General features: G+C 31.8%; 1 protein-coding gene across 6 annotated transcripts in view; it reads right to left on the bottom strand.

Moving 5' to 3' along the window:
• Positions 1 to 21,608, bottom strand: part of NAALADL2 (N-acetylated alpha-linked acidic dipeptidase like 2) — a 1,368,824-nt gene that overhangs the window by 341,006 nt on the left and 1,006,210 nt on the right. For all 6 annotated transcript variants that reach the window (XM_057500065.1, XM_057500068.1, XM_057500075.1 and 3 more), the window contains 3 exons: positions 19,168 to 19,260; positions 16,292 to 16,497; positions 12,941 to 13,060 (listed from right to left, as the gene is read on the bottom strand). In XM_057500065.1, the coding sequence (XP_057356048.1) occupies positions 12,941 to 13,060; positions 16,292 to 16,497; positions 19,168 to 19,260 (419 nt within the window). The remainder of the gene's footprint in view (positions 1 to 12,940; positions 13,061 to 16,291; positions 16,498 to 19,167; positions 19,261 to 21,608) is intronic.

Below are 21,608 nucleotides of genomic sequence, written 5' to 3'. Positions count from 1 at the left end.
GATTTTGGTTAAAGATCTGAAAGAAAAGATAATGCTTCAAATGTATTACCCCTTTCAATAAAAAACCTGGTCATTATATAGCTGTTTCTGTCTATGTCTTAGGAATTGCTCTATCATATTTGCAAATAATAAGAAAAAAAAATGTTAAAACACAATGTTGAGAAAGAGTGTATATAAAAATAGGCAGTCCAATAACAACGAAGAAAACTGAAGGAACAAAACAGCAGTAGACTCACAGACTCCAGAGGGGACCAGCAGTTACCAAAGAGGAAGGGTTGGGAAAGGGATATGGGGATGGAGGGAGAAGGGGAGTAAGGGCCATTATGATTAACACACATAATTTAGGGGGGGCCACGGGGAAGGCAGTACAGCATGGAGAAGACAAGTAATGACTCTAGCATTTTACTACACTGATGGACAGTGACTGGTGCCTGCAATGGGATGGTGGTGGTGGGGACTTGATAATATGGGTGAATGTTGAAACTGCAATGCTGTTCATGTGAAACCTTCATAAGATTGTGTATCAGTGATACCTTAATTTTAAAAAGGTACTCCAATATACAACTGTAATATTATAAACTAGTATTCTTTGACCCAGAAATTTCATATTTTGGAATTTATTCTAGGAAAATATAAAAAAAGCAGATTGGCTATAGCATTACTAGAGACTGGAAAGTTCACCATCACCTTACAGCTTGCCAATCCTTAGCAGCTACCAAGTACATGCACCTGCATGAGATCAGTAAGGTGAACATAAGGCAGCATCTGCCATTTCTGCTATGACAGGATGGCAGACAGGTGATTGCTGGCATGGCATCCTTGGTAAAGGAGGCATGATTCGGGCTTTGTGCGTATCGAGATGAAGTTGGGGGCACACTGCAATCCTGTGTATTATGGCTGAAGCAACGTGGTCCTAAAGATAGTAACTCTGAGCAGTCCTTGGAAGAAGGACTGGGTTCTAAATTCAGAGGTTTGAGCAGTAGCCTCTTGATCCCCAAGCTTTCTGATCATGCAGAGGTAGCAGTACACTTAGAAAGCCACAGTCATGATACTGTTCTGTGAGCCAGACCCGGAAGACCCAGAGGTGGCTCCCGCAGCCATCCCTAAAACTTTGTAACAACTAATTCCTTATCAAAAACCTATTTCTCCTTGAAAATAATGTTATCTGCAACTTTCTAATGACTGACAAAGGAGCTACTTGAAAAAGAACAGAAGATATTGTACAACTATGTATATAATATATCATGGTTAACAATAAAAGGACTATAAACAGTATATAAAAACTTTGACCAAAAATTGATTCACAAATTATAATATAGCTATTTAATGAAATAAAATATATTCATAATTGATTTTAATTACTTATAAGAAAATTCAAACCTACAGAGAAGATTTAAGTGTATTACAATGAATTATCCTATACTAACTTTCATCTAGATTCGCTCATGTGGCAATGATATTACTATATTTTTAAATGTAAGCTATTTATAATATATTGAGATGAAAAAATTCAGATACAGTTCCCTTTTGGTAACAATATATCTGCATGCATTCTCACAGAAAATTATTCTCAGTGGTTTTCTCAGAATCATAAAATTATAGATTAATTTGTTTTCGTTTCTGCCCATGTATGGTTTATCATTTTTCTGCAAACAGAAAAATAAACTAATAAAAAAGCTAGATTAGTTCTCAGGGAATCCTTTATAATGTAAACAGAGTTCTTTGTCAAATCCCTATTTGTAGGATAAAGTGATGCCAATCACCCTGTGAATCGTTACCAAACCAGAGTGCGTCACCTTATAGAATTGTGCAATATCTTCTTAACCTCTAATTATCTATTGACTGTTATTGAAACTGGCTTAATATTTTGGATAATACTCTGTGTACAGCTAGAAAAATATGTCACTTTATTTCAAAGATGACTGAACTTTATATAAAACATTTTACAGGTTAATACCTTTCTTTCAAGTTTTGAAATTTTCAAACCAAATAATTCTGGATTACTTTACTTCAAAAAGGGTGCTGTGGAAAGGGTACCAGTTTTAATGCTGTAATTTCAAAATAGCTCTTTATTATCTTCTCTGGATTCAAGTCTATTTCAATTTTACATCTAGGCTACTGCCTCCTTTAACTCTTTTTGTAGTTGCAATTGCCTATGACAGATAAATGACTTGGAGCTGCTTCAGGATAAGATGGTCATCATAGATGAATGTCTGTAGTTACCCCCATGTTTATATAGTCACACAACCCTAGAAAACAGCTGTAAACATCAACGGTGGACTTAAAGTTGTCATGGTCTCTTATATCCACCAACTGTTATTATATATGGCTTATAGATTTAGAGTCAGAATTTGTAAATGTGCAATATGGATAAATAAATAGTAAGCATCAAAGTTTACAACCAAGAAACTAGAAGAGCCTACAAAACCAATTGCAGGCTCTCTTATACATTATGAAGCTAAACAAATAAACAAACAAACAAACACAAAAATAGAGGATGAATTAAAAAGTGAATTACTATATAAATAAAGATTGGCTGGAACAATCACCAAAAAATTGTTTGATGCCCCATCACAACACCTGCACAGTGTTGGAGCATGTTAAGATAATTCATCCTATTTGGGAATTCTTCCTTAGGCTGAATTGAAATGATTTCTCTACTCCTTGGAGACATAGAGAAATTGCTATCATGATCCTCAGGAGGATTGTTGTTTCAGGATTAAAATAACTTAATTTCTTCCACTGTTCAATTTATTTTATCACTCTGGTTTGAAAATCTTAACTTTGCTACTAAAAGAGATATAGTTAATAGTAGTAACTATGGAGAGATTAGTGTCAAATTATAGAACACTTAAGGCTATAAATTTGCAGGTGCAATTCCAGATCAAAGGGAAGGAATAATTGATGCCTTCAAGTCTTATGAGCACTGGATATAGAGGTGTGTTTCCCAAAAAGTGTATGTAAATTGTATATTTTGCCATTTGGAGAAACCCATTTCCAAAGTGAAGGGATTGAATACTTACTTAAGTTTCTGTAAAAATGCCAACTTTTACATGCATATATGGTTTGTTTAATACAGCATTTTGGTGTCCATTTTCACAAGATGACTATAGGAAAAAGGTTCCAGAATAAAACAAGCTTGAGAAAGGCTGCATATTCTATTTTCCTTTGGCTCTTTGCCGTGCATGGTAACACTGCACATTCTTTCACAATACATGCTGGGAAATACTATTTTAACATAAGGTTCATTACCATATTTGTTTAATCTTTTATTTAACAGTATTATTACATTGATTTCCTTTTGCTTCAGAGATAGTTTTATTCAGTCAAGGTATTTATTTCACTTGTTACTTTTACCAAGAACCTATTTAGATTTTTCAATTAAGACTTTTTCCTTTAAAAGTTTTCTCAATTATACATAAAACATATAAACTGATGACTTGATATACATATACATTACAGAAAGATTATCAATATCAAGGTAATTAACATATCTATCCCCTCACATAGTTAACACAAGTAACTGTGTGTGCATGTGTGTGTATGTGTGTGTGTGTGTGTTGTGGAATGCTTAAGATCTACTCTCAACAACTTTTAAGTATACAATACAGTATTATTAACTGTAGTCACCACATTGTACATTAGATCCTATCCAGTCCCAATCAATGACCATTCTATTCTCTGTTTTTATGAAATAGGCTTTACTTATTTATTTTTTAGACTCCTCATATAAGTAATAAAGTTTTCGTCTTTCCCTTTCTGGCTTATTTCATTTAGCATCATGCCCTCAAAATTGATATATGTTGTTCCAAATGGCAGGACTTTTTTCATTTTTTGTGGCTGAATTCTCTCTTATCTACTCTCTCTGTCTCTCCATGTATGTATGTTTGTGTGTGCGTGTGTGTCTGTGTGTATACACACAGACACACACGCACACACTCACCATATTTACTTTATCCATTTATCTGTTGATGGACACTTAGGTCGTTTCCATATCTTGGCTATTGTGAATAATGCTGCAGTGAACATGGGTGTACAAATATCTCTCAGAATTGCTTATTTCATTTTCTTTGGAATATATACCCAGGAGTGGGCTTGCTGGAAAATACGGTAGTTCAATTTTTCATTTTTTGAAAAAGTATCATTTTGCTTTTTGTAATGGCTTTGCCATTTTACATTCCCACCAAGTGTATAAAGGTTCCTTCTTCTCCACATCCTTGGCAACATTTCTTGTCTCTCATCTTTTTTATAATAGCCATCCTAAGAGGTGTGAAGCAATATCTCACTATGGTTTCAGTTTGCATTTCCCTGACAATTACTGATGTTGAGCACCTTTTTATATACCTATTGGCCATTTGTATGTTTTCTTTGGAAAGTCTAGTCAAGTCCTTTGCCCATTTTTTAATTGGATTATTTGCTTTTTTTACTTTTGAGTTGTATGAGTTCTTTATATATTTTGAATATTAAATCCTTATCAGACTTCTAGTTAAAATATTTCTTCCATTATGAAGGCTGACTTTTCAGAATTTATTGTTTTCTTTGCTGGGCAGAAGCTCTTTGATATAGACCTACTTATTTTAGTTTTTGTTGTCTGTGCTTTTGATGTCTTGTCCAAGAAATAATTGCCAAGATCAATGTAAAGGTTTTTTTCCCTTTAAGATTTCTTCGAGGATTTTTATGGTTCCAGGTCTGATGTTTAAATCTTTGATACATTAATTTTTGTAAGTGGTGTTAAATAAAGGTCCACTTTCATTCTTTTGCATTTTAATGTCCAATTTTCCCCATACCATTTACTACAGAGACTGTGCTTTCCCCATATGTTCTTGATGCCCTTGGTGAGAGCTAGTTGATCACATATGCTAGTTTCTACTCTGTTCCACTGGTCTATGTGCCTGTTTTTATGCCAGTGCCATACTGTTTTGAGTACCATAGCTTTCTAATATAGCTTGAATCAAGTCATGTGATGCCTTCAGACTTGTTTTTCTTTCTCAGGCTGGCTTTTGTGGTTTCATACACATTTTAGGATTTTTTTTCTTTTTCTATGAAAAGTGCCATTGGAATTTTGGTAAAGATTGCACTGAATCTGTAGGTCACTTTGGGTAGTATGGACATTTTAAAAATAGTAATTCTAATCCAAGAATAGGTGATATATTTATATTTTGTTCTTCTACTTTTTTCATCAATATTTTAGACTTTTCATCAATATTTAGACTACAAAATTGCTTGGTTAATATACCACTTAAGAAAGAGAAATAACAAACAAGCAAATAAAAAGGAGCCATAATTTACATAACTTATCAAAAGTAAGCAGATGCCAACAGGTTCTAATATTACTCCCAGTATTTATACTTAAAAAGTTGTTTCCTTTTTTTTAATATAAAAACATGTCTGCTTAAATTAATTTCATTACTCACAAAAATTCTACATCAAATGTCATGTGTCATAAAGGCAGAGTATTACTATTGTGGTTGCCATGGAGGTGATTAACTGATGACATTACGGTACATTTTTAACCAAAACGTTAAAGATCAGGTGGGAAAAAAATGACAATTCATCAGAGTAACTTTCATTTATTTTTAATGGTAACATATACTATACTGCATTAATTATGCTGTGTAAGTGAAACACTTTTATCTAACATGCCAATAATGGTGATTAACTACTAACTTCTCCTGAGTAAATGGTCATACCCTTGAGTCCTATAGAGGTCTGGTATCCAATATGCCAACCAAGAAATCATGGACACAAATTAACTCAGCTAAAGCCATTTTAAGAATGTGATACTGATGTTGATTGTATGAATGAGTTGAAACTAAGTTTGTTAATATCTTAAGTTGTTTGCAATGCTACTTGACTACATAGTCCAAATATTTAAATCAGCTGCCTTATGAAATTCAGAAACTAGCCAGAATTTCACTAAGACATCCCTTGATATTTAGATTTAAATAAAAAGGACTTACAAATTGTCAGTGTATACTGAACAGAAAACCTTGTAAAACAGTAATAAACTGGAGAGATTGCTTGGTTTTAAGACAAAGTAAAGCATTGTAAAGCTTGGAGATAGATAAACCTGCCAATAGAATAACGATTTTAAATGTGAGACTTTATTGATGTGGTATATTAGTGTAAGAAAGGATTTTAAATCAGTTTATTAGTCTTCATGGTCACTTCAGTTGACTACTTGTAGTAGAAGAAGTAGAAAGGAAGATAAATTAAGTAGAATTAAGAAGAATCTGCTGAAAAGTTGGAATTTATAGTAAACAAAGTGCAGAGACTTTCCCTCCCTAAAAAACTAAACACAAGATAAAAGCTAACAAAGATAAAAACAAATAAAGAAACAAATGCTGTCATTAATCTGAAAGACAAGTCAGTAGAGAATGTTTCAAAGCCATTTTTACTGTTATATATTATAGCAAGTCGAATAGAAATTAAATTTTGTTCTGTACTCTGCATTAAAATTATCAACAATAGAGAGAGCAAAAGAAAAGACAGCTATTTTAATTCTACCACCATACCTTAAGTGCTCTTTCAGCCTGCATTTTTATCAGTATTATGGACTAAATTGTGTCATCCCAAAATTCATAGGTTAAAGCTTGACCGCCAATATGACTGTATTTGGAGGTAGGGCCTTTAGGAAGGTGGTAAGGTTAAAATAAGAACCTAAGAGTGGAGCCCTAATCCAATAGGACTAATGTCCTTATAAGAAAAGGAAGAGACACGAAGGATGCATGTACACAGAGAAGAAGGATGCAATGAGAAGGGGGCCATCTGCAAGCCAAGGAGAGAGGTCTCAGGAGACAGTTACCCTATCTGTACCTTGTCTTGGGTTTTCAGCCTCTGGAACTATGAGAAAAGAAGTTCTGTTCTTTAAACCACCCAATCTGTGATTATTTCATTATAGCAGACTAGGGCTAGTTATTTTTTTAATTCCATAGAGTGTAAACATAAAATCAAGAGAAAATTTGTTAATTACTAACTCTGTTATTTGAAAGTCAGAATTCTGGAAGGTCAAACATTTTAATCAATTATCTTCTGGGGCTAAAATGTCTCATATGTTTGTTTTTTATATACTAGAGAATAGTAGCATGGTCAGACATAATGAAAACAAACACTGTGGCAGTCGGCAGCTGTACAAGTACCATGGCAGACAGCTGCCGTATTTCACAGAGGAAAAAACACAAGAGGAAAAGAGCAGAATCACAACACTGAACTTGATCAATGGAGGAAATGGAAATGGACATCAGTTTGTGTTACATGAAAAGCATGGGTAGTTCAACAAAAGAGGAGTTTGTGTAAATGATTGAGTATTGGGCTTTGAAAAGACAGGTGGTTAAATTAGTTCATGATTCTGAGTACATTCAAACTTTTTGCCACTGTTTTATATTGCATGATTCTACATTAAACCAACCACCTTGTCTCTTTACTGTGAACTCAGTATGACACATATCACAGTTACCTCGTGTTTTGGTATTTTTTGCATGCAGTAAAATCATAAACTCCTGGACAACAGAGGCATTTCATCTGCTTATTCTGTGCCCTACAAACCTACATTGTTGTCATACCCAGTTAGGGTCTCTATAAATATTTATTACATATAGAACTCTGCAACAGACTGGGGGCATTCACAATGGAATAATATTGTATTATTGAATACAACTCACTGAATATAGTTGAATTGAGATGTAGGAACTGTATTTTCTGGTAGGCAGTTTTTGGTATATAAGAAATAAAACATGAAATTAAAAAAGAAAAACACCCCATAAAGCTGAAAAATATCTTTGCTGCTTTTTCAGACTTAAAAAAAATAAAACATTGTCTATCCTGTGGGCTGTTTTACAGTATTGATGTAATTGTTTGGTTTTGATCAGGTTTACCAGGGTCTGGTAGGTGCTTCAAAAGCAACATTTAAGTAGAATATAATGAGATGGACTACTTTCATATGCACAAATGCTTCAGGCTTCCCCAAAATAACCTCTTAGAAACGTATTACTATTTACTTGCGACTTACAGAGCATTGACCAATATATAGATAATCAAATGCTTTTTTTCTAAGGGCAAAATCAATGCTTTCTGAGATCTATGAAAGATTATTTTAAAATTTAAAGGTGAAGCAGCAATATATATATATATATAGAGAGAGAGAGAGACATACATGTTTGTGTAGTTTCCTAATAATTGAAATTATTATTTTGGGAGAAATCTCATTTAATCTTTTATTTCATAACTTATTTTGCATAAAGGCAGTTGTGTAAAATAACTCATTAACTATTGACCCACATGTTATTTATTGTACATTCAATAGACATTGTTTTCAAGAAGGAGCTTTTTTCCTAAGGGGATATTGAAAAAGATCTTTTATTCCCTACTTACTTAGGGGAACTGGGCACTCCACTCATCTCTACAGAATATTCTATAGTCTCCAGTAAATAAAAGTAAAAAGCATATATATATGTATATATATAAAGCATATATACATATGCTCATAATAAACATATATATATGAAGCATAATAAGAATGTGTGTGTGTATAGTAAGTACCCAAATATTTGTGAATGAGAGAATGGATAATAAAGGTTTATTATTCATAAATATTATATTACATTCATAAACATTATATTAAGTTCACTCTGTTGTATATAATAAGGCACTAGAATAATAAATGCTTTCTAGATTTCCCTAGGAACAATTAATAATTAAAGTATGTTGCTACCTGTACAAAGAGTAAAAAGTCAAGGAACAGACTGGAAGAATTCATAATATAAAACCAAAAAAAAAGATGTATTAACAAAAATAATAGATAAAAAAATATGAACAACTCTTTTTTAAAATAGGATAAAGGCTTAAATAAGCCTTTGTGGTGGAAGACATACAAATGGCCAATGAGAATATGAGTATGTGAAAAAGTGCTCAACATTATTAATCATCAATAAATTAAAATTAAAACCCCAAAAGATACCACCATATGCCCATGAGAATTGTCTAATGTTGGTGATGATATCGAACAGACATTCATAGATTAATGATAGAAGTATACTTGGTACTTTGGAAAACTCTGGTGGTATTTACTAAATGAAACATTTGCCTACTATGTGAACTATAAATTCCACTTCTATATAAGTACCCAAGAGAAATGAGTCTATCCATTCAACCAGTATGAGTATAACCATAGCAACTATATCCATTACACTAAAACCTAAAAACAATCATCTAAATCCAAATGACCATCAACCATAGAGTAAAAATTAGGAAATTCACACCTGAATCTCTTATGGCACCACAAAGATGGGATTTTTAAATTAAAAATCAAGTTTAAAATATTTTACTGTCTTTGGCAAAAAATTATTTTTTTTGTAAAATTGGCATACTTTTTGTCTATAATGTCTACAATTCATGTATTAACATCATCATAACTAGAAAGTAAAAAAAAAATTAACTTATTTTGTACCATAAAATGTATATATGAAGTAAAATACTAATATAAAGTTAATATTTTCACAAAGAGAGAGCTAAACTATATTTTCAAAACATTCATTTCTTAAATAAGGATTTAAAAAAATTAACATTATTTTCATTTTGTTATATATAAATATTTATTACTTATACAAAGTAAGTACTTTGAATGAGGATTCTTTTTTATTCTAAAACTTATGACCCAATTTTAAGTGAGCTGTTCTTTCTGTAAAAATATTGGTAGCACAGAGAGAGCAGAAATGCAGATTCAAAATGCTAACAAAAGAACCAGAAAAAAATCAACCATAAAAACCCTTAGTTCTTGCTCCTTATTTATTTCTTAATGGGTAAGCCATAGGTAGATTACTACTACTTTCAGAAGTCAAACTGATTTATTAATCATCAGTGTTACAACTTAAAAAATATTTTTTTGAGAATTTTTTCCAAGATGTAATGAAAATTTCCAAATAAACTCAAAAGAGAGAACAGTACAATAAACTTACATGTTCCTATTATCAGCATTGGTACCATCAGCTTTTCATTATTCTTCAGACAATATTTTTAAGGTCAATCTTTTATGAAGTGGATTCAGTCAGGTTCATTAACTATTTCTGAATCTTCAAAAGATTCCATTCTTTCCACTCAGGATGATATAGTTCAAAGTTGGTGGACTAACCTCAGGGAAATGGTTTCTTTTCTCAATGTCGATGGTTTAATTTCTTTTCATTTCAAAATCAAAGTTAGAATCAACCTGGAGGGAATACTTGAAAAGCACTGCACTCATCCTAGTGGTGCCTGACTGTTTTAGATAGTATAAAACTACAGCTGACCCTTGAACAATACAGATTTGAAGAGGGCGGGTCCACTTAAAAGCAGATATTTTTCAATAAATATGTTGGAAATTTTTTGGAGATTTGAGACAATTTGAAAAAACATTTTATTTCTTCTAGCTTACTTTATTGTAAGAATGCAGTATATAATGCTTATAACATACAAAATACATGTTACTCAAGTGTTCATGTTATCAATAAGGCTCCCTGTCAGTAGCAGGCTATTAGTAATCAAATTTGGGGGAGGGTGGGTCAAAGTTACACGTGGATTATTGACTGCACTGGAGTCAGTGCCCCTAGTCCCCATGAAGCTCAAAATTTAACTGTACTGACATGTAACTGGTAAATCTTAAAAATCATAATGGTAAGTAAAAGGAGCCACACACAAAGGGCTAAATACTGTTTGATTCCATTTTTTTATTCTGAAAGACAGAATTAAAGGAGCAAACATCCCATATATATATATATAAAATATATTTTTGTTGTTGTTGCTGTTGGGGTGATTTGCACTGGATTATATAGGACATGTGATTGTATATGGTAACAGAATCTATATAAACTAATGAAATATAAATATACTAAAAATTGATATTTGTCTTTGTAAGTGAAGTTGCATATTTCCTGATGTTCCAGTTAAGCAATTTTTTTAAAACATTTTAAAACTTTCTTTTAAATGCCACTAGTGTTAAATTATTTATATAAAATATAATTAAATTAAATTAAATTAAATTAAATTAAATTATGACTTACTGTGGGGTCATATCCTTCAGTTCTCTTAAACTTTATATTTTTTAGGGTACTTATATATTTTAAAGAAAAATTCTGATATTAAAATGTGTATGCAAATAAATCTTAAATTGTCATACATATTTGTTCTTCATTAATAAAACTGAATATATAAAAATAATTCCCATTTTTTAAATGCATATGCTATTATTTATTTGAACTTGTGATAATCCTACCCTTCTAAATTGTTCTATAGAACACACACACACAATCACACAATCTCAACTGAAAGAAAGTTTCTTTCAGTACAGATTCCAGTTCATTATTAGGTTAAGTATTTTCAACTATAGACAAAAGTTTCCTCTCCCAAACAAATAAGGGAGTTCATCTGCCATATCACTATTCATTATGAGAAACCATGATGTATTTTTGGATTAGGTTTAAATACTAATATTTTAATTCTCTGTTACAAGATGTGCAAAGACATTCCAAGTAGTATTACATTCTCAGAACATTCCTATAGATTTAATATTTCTATAGATAGATATTTCAATAGACTTGAGACACCTTAATAGATTGCTATTTCTATTTACCTATGGATGTCAATCATTACATATCTTCCAAGACTCTCAAAATAGGAAAATTGTAACACACAAGAAGGAAAAGACACACTGTTTAAACAAACTCTCCCCAATTTCTGGATACTTAAACTCATCCTTTCTTCTTCCTGATCACCCACTTACTCAGAAATATCTTAGCTTCCCGAGGGAGACATCTGCAGCTGATTTCCTCTTTTGAGTTTTTTCCCTGGCAAGTAACAGAGTTAGAGAATTCAAAGTAGCACAAAGAGTAGGAGGAATTCACTTACAGAACTGGATATAATTTAGGGCATGCACATTGGGTTTAGCTGATATTAAATGTACAGATTTATCCATTTCATTTTTCATAATGTCTTCTTTATTATACTACATATGGAAATGTCAATGAAAACTATTAAACTAGAAAATACTTTATGAAAGTCATAAAATGTTAGTTTGCATTACATTTCAATCAAGAATTACAGCTAACCCAAACTTTGTTCATTCTTTTTTTCTTTTTCTGGTTGTTTCTGTGATCCTATCTGGAAACTGTCGGCATCTAAAAGGTCATTTCTAATGCACAGCAATAGTCCCGGGGTCTGGAAGGAAAACACCCCTGAGTGGTGTCATGATTGCTTTCATTCTGAGAAATAACAGGTATCATTTAATTTTTAGTGAAAGTCATAAAAGGAACGCAGAAATAAAAGCATGAACCCCACTAATAACTACGAAAGATGTTCTGAAAAATTATTAGAAACAGGCAAGAAATGACTAACTTTTAAAAAATATCTGTAATGAGACATCACAAACTAAATTTTTTTTTAGTTGCTTTGTAGGAAAATGCATGTTTTGGTTTCCAAAAATATTTTTTGAACAATATTTTATAAATATCTTGAATTTAGTAACCACTATATTTAGGAATCACAGATCCTGCTTTTAGAGGGCTTACAGTGTAGTCAAAAAGACTTCTCAAACTTACACAAAATATGAATGAGTTGTGGAGAAATCCATAAGTAACCAAGTTTACCACAAAATGTCAAGATTAGCAGAATTGGGAACTTGAAACCTGAATTGAATTTTTAAGAAATAAACTTCCATTTTTACATATGTTCTCTATAATTGTATAATTCATACCTACAACTATCACCAAAGAAGAGTAGCAAGTGAAGAATTTCAGAACATTAGAAATTGGTTGAACATAAGGAATTGATAAAAACATCAGCAATAGATCATTCCTTAAAACACTTATAAAAGACTTTTATACATATTAAAAAGAATGAAAATATCAATAAATTCAAATTATAGAGGAAAAGGCAGTTCTGCATAACCATTTTATAAAAAGGAGATTCATCTTACCTGTACTATCAGTTGCTGAAGAGATGGTGAAGCTACAGAATACAGACTTGAGTTTCCCCTTATGGGACTATGGAGACTAACATAAGCCACAACATTTCTCTGCAGAACCTTCTTGAAATCCTAAATTCAAAACAGTATGTTTAACATAAGTAACATATTCTACTGTTGAATAATAAACATTGCCTACTTAAAATAATTATATTGAACAAGTACTTTTTAAATGTGTACTCTGAGTACACAAAGGTCATAAAAGGCTTTTAAATAAGAGTGGTAAAGAGTTACATTTAAACATGATAGAACACGTTTCTGACAGAAGTCAAATTACAAGACAAAATTGTCTTAAATGGTTATATATAGCATGAGATTGAGCTTCAGAATACAGAATGGGATATCTGCTCTAGTGACAGCACTGAATTGCACAGGCATTGAATTAGAGAACAAACATGGGTAAACTACTTAAATGATTAATAAAACTAACCCTTTCCTTTGAGACAATGAGCTCAATTTGCATGAAGAGGCTTTTTATTCTGAGCCAAAAGGGACATAACATAATGTTGTACCTGCAAATACGACCTGAAATAAAACCTGATGCAGTTCACACACATTAGTAGCATAAAAATAATTTGATAGAGGAGTTTTTCCACTTCTCTTTTGAGCTCTGTCCCTACAAGCTGAAGATCACTGATCCTATGAATAAGCTATCACTAAGAGGTTCTGCTATTTTCCCTCCTTTATTTGCACAAATATTTAATGAGTAATTATCATGGTGATGTTCCACAGACATGTCCTAAAAATGATATTACTTCATGCTTTAGGAATATATCTTTCTTCTTCCAACACTATCAGATGAAAGACTTCAAGAACTTGTATAACTAGAAAATCTATAATGCTACCCCTATATCAAGTTGAAAATTCACTAGACCTCTGTAAGGAGGTAAAAAGACAATCATTTAATTAATGAATATTTTAGAAGAAAAGAAATTGTCTAATCCTTTTCATTACAACTGTAGATTTCAAGGAGTTCCTGGTGCAAACCAAATTAAATAGGGAAATAGGTATATCAACAAGTGGTTCTTCACTCATCTTCACTAGGGAATATATTTAGAGCATAAACTGGTTTAAGCCTATAAGAAAATATTTCATTCTCGGAAGTGGACAGAACAGGAAAACTAACAGTTTTCTAATTTCTTCCTTAACCAGATAGGTACAAAATGGTTTCATGAACTATACTGTAATAATCTTCTGAGATGTAGTAATTTACAATAGTACCTTCTATAAGCCAATAATTAAGTCTACATATCACCATTTTATTTGCTCATATATCTTTACTCACCTAATCATGGAAAAAGCCAGAAAGTGACTAAATGTATAATTAATTGCCAAATATGTACATATACATAAATACTTTAGAACAGAGGTCCCTAATCTTTTTGACTAGGAAGAACTTTCTCTAACAAACATTTTTTCTATAGACTAGAATATTATAGAAGTTGTATTTTTAGTATCTGATGATGGAGAACATATAAAATTACAAAAAATACAAAGGATCAAGGAAACTTAAAAATGAATTTGTATTTTATTTACAAGTATATCTATTTAAGTTGAAAATATAATTAATTGCTCATATACATGCAAGACCACATTATTCATTCAACTTACAGGCTGTGACTCTGATGCTACAATAAATTCTAGAACTTTGGCAATTAACTTCCCCTTGCACAGGGTCATGATATTTAAGTTAGGTACTAATGTTAGACTAGCCTACTTTGAGAACATAGTTAAGAAACATACATGTTAATTTAGGATGAACAAAATTTGATTGTGAAAGTTACTAGATGGATTGGGAGAAGGCAGTATGATATAATGGAATAAATTTTTTGAATGTGAAAAGAATCTTAAGGCATTTTCTTAAAATGTGCTTTATTGTTACAAAAAACTAAAACATTGTTTCCTTTATGGTAAAAAAACAAAAAACAACAACAAAAACTTCTGATGTACAAAATTCAACCCAGACCATAAATATAGCTCCCAAATTGTTTTTTTTGAACTTGTTTATATCTTTAAAGTAAGTAATATTGAATAGAAATTTGAGAGGTTGGTTTAGCGGTTACATTGTCCATCTTACTAAAAATTCATCAATTTTAAAAAGATTTTCCACAATGAAATTTTTTCATTTGAATCAGTTATTTTGAATAAGGAACAAACCTTCACATCACTGATTTGATTATGGAAAAACATTCCACTTTGCAACATGTGAATTCTGATAAATTTTATACTGCAAAATTTTTCTCATTTTTAAGACTTTTATTTCCTTTGAATTAAAAAAGACACTTGTTATTTTCTTTTGTATACCCTTCAGATATTTTCTTTGATAGTCAATAGACATTTTATAATTGTTTGTATGTGTGTCAGCTTAGATAAAAAAATGAAAAAATGAGAATTTCCCATTAGATATTTAGGATTTGTATTTCTTCAAAGCTGATGTAGTGAACAAACTACAGTTTCAAATGGTTTTACTTTCCAAGTTAAAAATTCTGTAGGTTTTTTTCCTGTATGTTTCCATTGAACCTGTTTTTTTATCACAAAGATAGAATACCTAATTTTATTTTATTATGTTGTCATTGTTACTATGGTATCAGTGTAATTACTAGTTTTCATATTCCATTAAAACTACAGTACCTGTGAGACACAGACATATCAAAAAATATTTGAAAATTAAATACTCCAGTAGTATTCTATGACCATTGAATGTCTGATTTCTTTGGGACAAAGGCTTCCTAAGGTGCTTAGGTAGGCAGGTAGGTAAACAGGCAGATACATAGATAGGAAAGAAGTAGCAGAGAGATCAGGGTTTGAGATTAGAGGGAAAAAGAAAGACAGGAATGAAGTAAAACACTAGTTTGAGCTCAATCTCTATATTGTATATCTAAGGTATAATGCTAAGGTGGTAAATGTTTAACAGGGAACTTTTTCCTGATTCTAGGTAATTACTAGAAAGTTTCAAAAAAAAAAATAGGGGTATATGTATCACATGATCCTTTCTTGTCCAGTGTCTGTCAACCTAAGGAGAAATATAAAAACGAGGTGAACACTATAGTTGTTCTACCAGGGCCTAGAGGTTTCACATGACCAAGAATAAGGTGGTTGCAGATCATACACAATTCACTGTGGTCTCTCATTCCCCTACATTCTTACAGGGCGATCTCAACAAATTAGCAAATAGGACACCCTGATTGAGATGTACATTCTTGTCCTTGGCTTCGACAATTTTACTTTGTCTACTTTAGTCTTAAAGAGAGAGACAGAGAAAAAGAGGGGAAAAAATAAAAATAAGAATTCATATATCTTTACCTCTCCCCATTCATATGAGCCAATATTGCCAAAAGCTGTTCCACCCCATGAACAGAAAACAATAGTGCGGTCTGGTCTCCACCCTCTCTTAACTCTCAACATTAAGGCCCGGATGAAAGCTGTGATTACGGCAGTGCTACTGGCCCATTCTTGTCCGTTATAACTGTATGCAGTATGATGGTGGCTGCCAACTATGATATATCGATCTAGAAATAAAAGAAAACAAGAGTCATTTAAACAAAATATAAGCCTTAACAATAAATTTAATGACATTTCCATAATCCTATTTGACAGCTGAGCAACAATTATTATAATTGTTCTAAATAATTCTAAAAATTGTCCTAATAATTAAGACTTATTTAACATTTTTCGCCCACTGTCTCGATTCACACATCTGTGTATATACAAGCAGAGGCAGCTGCTGAATTCAATTATGATTCCAAAGCTTAGATCTACATTACTGTCCTTTGAAATATGCATATTTATTAATGAAGTATACAAATATGCCACAATGAAACGCTTATCTAACATTTTTCCAGAATCATGGTGGGAAGTGCCCTGTAAACAATGTGTGTATGTTCAGTAAATATTAATGAACTATTAATACTTCTGAGGCAGCAGTTATTCAATAGTTGTAAATGTTAAATAATCTGGTAGTTACAAATGGATTTTCCAATAAATGAACTATTTAGGGAATTAATTATAGCTTCCAACTTATGGTTTTAGTTCTCCTTTTCTCTGAATAAAAAAATCAACATCTAAAGTCATCCAACTACTGTAAAAGTTTCCTTTTTGCATATTTTATTTCATATAATCATACAAAATCCTTGAGATACACTATTAGAAAAATCACCAGGACACATGGATGGGCCTGTTCATGCACAATATTGTTATCAGTAATAAGGTAAACTAAAAATATTTCTCCAGTTCCCTCTGATTTTGTTGTCAGAGAATGTTATTGGTACCGAACTAAATTTATTTGACCAAGTAGCCCTGAAATCTGTGTAAAAAGATTTCTTCACTGAGTTTCATTTCATAAGGAGGTGTCCCATAGCTCGATGGTTAAGTCCGTGGACATTGAAGTCAACATGCTTGGGTTTGAATCCAGGCTATTCAATTTACTGGTTGTATGATCTTGGAAAGCTGATTCGAGCTCTTTATGCCTTGATTTCTTCAACGATAAAAATCGTACATATATAATTCTGTTGTTCTGAGTTTTAAGTGACTTATCATTTGTAAGGCACTGTGAATAGTGCCTGACACATCGTATGTACTACAGGTGTGGAATAAATGAACCACCCTTTGACTTTATGACACCAAAAAGCTACCTTACAGGAAACATTCCTGTGTGAAGTATTTTAGTTTTCCATACTATTGGACCCAGCAATGAATTTGATTTCCCAACATTTTATCAAAATTTGATTAATGGCATACATCATATGTCTGAAATTGTTGAAACTCTGAGAATTTATTCTTTCATTCCCCACATATGTGTGAAAGTTCTGTCTGGGATTGTGTGCATTCTAGATGAACTGTATCTGAAAACCTTAATACCACTGATGATTATTTCTAATTTTTAGAGTCATTAAATAAGATCAGGTGAAGAGCCAGTATTTTTGTGTAGAACATAAAATTTGAGAAATTTGCACATTGTATACTGAAAAATACTACTAGTAATTTGATTTTAAGAAATTGTGTTTTTTTTTTTTTCTATATTGAATTTCAGTAAGGAAAGTTCCTTTACACTAATACTGGTATAATTTTGTACAACTTGGTTTTTCAATAATAACTAGCAAATGATGATAAATACTTCTGGTGCTTCAATCAGATCTTTGTGATGACAAATTGTTGAAGTGGCTGCAATGCAACAGTAACCATTTCCAAATTCATTATGTCTTGTATTTCAAGACATGATGATTAGAGGTTGTACAACATTGCTATTGTAAGGAAATCAAGACTATATACTTTTCATGATATTTTTAAGAGTTGGCTGGTGAGAAACTGGCGGAATGTACAACTTGATCTCAAAATTCTATGGGTTAGCAGTTCTGGCGTCAATTTGACTACAGTCATGGAGAAGAATAATTCTCTAAGGAGAACTTGAGTAAATGTCCCAACCAAATCAATGGAAGTGATACAAGCATGCTCGAAAGAATGGGGCACTCTACACTATGTCAAACACATCAGAAAATAATACGCGAGTCAACCTCACAATGTACTCAGAAGTGTTGCTAGTAATCTTCTAATTAATAGATGCATTAGTTATTTTACTTTTTGAGCCTGTATAATATCACCTAAAGATTCTATCAGTATCCTATAATAAAGTGTAAAGTTATTAAAAATTTAACCAGGTGATCATTTTCACAAGCAACTTCAAATCCCAACGCCATTAGGCATAATTGTCAGTGGACCAAGGGCCGGAAACAGAACATAGATTAATATTGAAAGTGGATTTGGAGACAAAACCTTTCATTTTTAAAAAACACACCATTAACATTAAAATATTTTCTTCTTAAAAGTTTTTTCTTAATAAAAATAAGAATCTCAGTGTTGTTATAGTGAATAAAAGAAAAATAAAAACATTGGCTTTGTAGCTTTTCTTTACCAGGCATAAGCCAGTTTAACAAATCTAAACTGTTTTTTCTCTCTCATGTTTTTGCCCCCCTTAGCTCTCTATCGTGATTTATTTTTTGAAGTGATATGGTAGGAAAGAGAATAAAGACCTACTTGGTTTGATACTGACCCACTCTTAGAGTGGCATAAACTTCTGGTTACATCTAACATAGGACATTTAGCTATGCTATTAGACTGTTACAGAGCATTTCCTTGTGATGTCTCACAAAAAGTACAGATTACAAATACTTAGCCTTACTTACCTGGAGATATCAAGCCCTTTAAATATCCAACAACATTAGTAACTGTTTTGAATTTTGTAATTGTCTGAACTTGCAAGTTGATAACCCTTTTTTCTGAAAAAAAAAATTTAAGATACTCATTTATATTCTTCTCTTACATGCTAAAATTTATTTATCAAATATAATCAGAAAAAGAATTCCAAACAATTGAATTTTTCAAGATAACCAAAGTTACACTCTTTGAAAAATATTTATGCAATATTTTGTGTGGACTATTTTAGGTGCTCATTGTGAAATGATGACTAAGATTCAATTGCTAGTCTCATAAAACTGCAGAGCCATAAATAGGCAATTCTAAACTGTCCATTCAGAACTACATGAGAGCACACAGAAAACCTCAGGGAGATGTGGCAACTCATATTTTAAAAAAGGAGGGAAAAAATCAGAGAAAAATAATTCCAAAGAATTTTAAGTATTTTTCTAGCTTCAAGAATAGAACATGTGGAGGACAATTTAACCTTTCCTGTATGACTCATTATTACATTATCACTTGGAAAATTAAAAAGTATTACACAAATTAAAAGAATAAAAATTATTAAAGCTATACCTATATTCACATATTGGAGTCTTCATTTTTACCTGTGTGTGTGTAGATCTCTCACCTCTGTTCTAAATCTCCACCAATTGCTCTGCTTCTTTGAGTTCTGTCCATGCTTGGTATTCAAATATTTTGAGAACAAATAAGATACGAATCAGGAGGAACTCTGTCACAGCCCTGAAGTGGTCTTTGGAGGCCTTTGCTAGTGATACATGTTAATCCTGTCTTTGGTGATTCCTGGGAAATCTGGGAGGCAGTCCCAAGGGGAGGGTCAAGGGCAGCCAGATGGTAGGGTTGGAGTGGGGTGGAGTGTTGGCAGTTAGAAAGCAGCTAATCCAAAGTAGCCACACTATAGTAACAGACTTCCAATGTACTTTTTACTGCTAGATGAAAATTGCTGTGATAAATAAGCTATTTCTTTCCTTGAATGCACCCTTTCTAATAATTTAAGTGGAAAATCAGTATGCTCAATCTATTATAATTATAACTAAAACAAGAGTAAAGAGGTACCAAGAGAATACCTGAGTGCCTCAGATATGAGGATAGGAGATCTGCGTAAAGCCTTGCGTGTTGTGGTTTTAATTTAGGTGCTATGCATTTTTGTTGTAAATTAATATATTTTGTTTTTTAGAGAAGTTTCAGCCTTACAGAAACTTTGAACTTTTACACATAGGCCCTATTACTAATACTCATTTTGCATCAGGTGACATATTTGCTACCATTGTTGAACCAATATTAATGCACTATTATTAATGAAAATCCACAGTTTACCTTTGGGTTCACTCTTTGTGTTGTAGATTCTATTGTTTTGACAAATACATAATTCATGTATCCAGAATTAGAGTATCATAAAGAATAGTTCAATTGCCCTAAAAGTCTCCTGTGTTCTAACTATTCATACTTACCTCCTTCTCTGGCAACCACTGATCTTTTAAAAGTCTTCCATGTTTTTGCCTTTTCTAGAACATCATATAGTTGGACTCATGTTTATTTTTAATGCTTGTTTAATTCCCTAATCTAGATTTGTTCCAAATAGTCCAGATAGTGAACTGTAGATAAGGGAGTCATTACCTTACAATTGTTTGTTTTTAAAATTTTTTCCAGCTTCTTTTTTAAGTTAAATGTAGATGAAGAATCTTCTGTTTTCTAAGATTCAATATTAATTTTTCTTTTCTAATTCAGCAATGAGAAAAACAATGTATACAAACGTGCATACACAATATACACAAATTTGCAATATATTGCTTGGAAGATTACCTTAAACTAATATAGTGCCTTACAATTTATAATAGTCATTTTCATATATATTGCACTAATTCTCATTGGATCTTACAGATTCTTGAAACTACTAAGTGTAATGGGTTCTATTATCTTTTATTGAATGAAGCACCTTGGGGCAGAATTGGGACCCAAACCCAAGTATTCAGACGATACTCTCTTATACTAAGACTCCATTTTTAAAAATATATTCCTCATATATATAAAAAAAAAATAATAGAACATACCATGATGATTCACATCTAGTTTTAACATGCTATTTTACTGTATTTCCTTTATCAGTACTCTTATCCAATAAAAAAATACAATCTTACAGATTTTGTTAAAGCCAATCATTTCAAATGTTTTATTACATATATATATATATATATATTGATAGATAAGCAGATGGATAAATAGATTGATATAGTTATAGGTAGTAATGAGCATAGGCACAAAACACATCCTTTTATAAGTTTTGATATTTTACACAAATTATTTCACCCATCTTCTTTTTTTCACTTGGCCTTATATTGCCCATAATTATCCATGAAAGTAAGTGAAGATCTGGATCATTCATCTTAACTGCTAAATAGAATAGCTTATT

This window comes from Manis pentadactyla, chromosome 1, assembly GCF_030020395.1.
Source record: "Manis pentadactyla isolate mManPen7 chromosome 1, mManPen7.hap1, whole genome shotgun sequence".
In the NCBI taxonomy this organism is placed as follows: Eukaryota; Metazoa; Chordata; class Mammalia; order Pholidota; family Manidae; genus Manis; species Manis pentadactyla.
The sequence above is the reverse complement of the archived record's forward strand: the minus strand, read 5'-3'. Positions and strand labels throughout refer to the sequence as shown.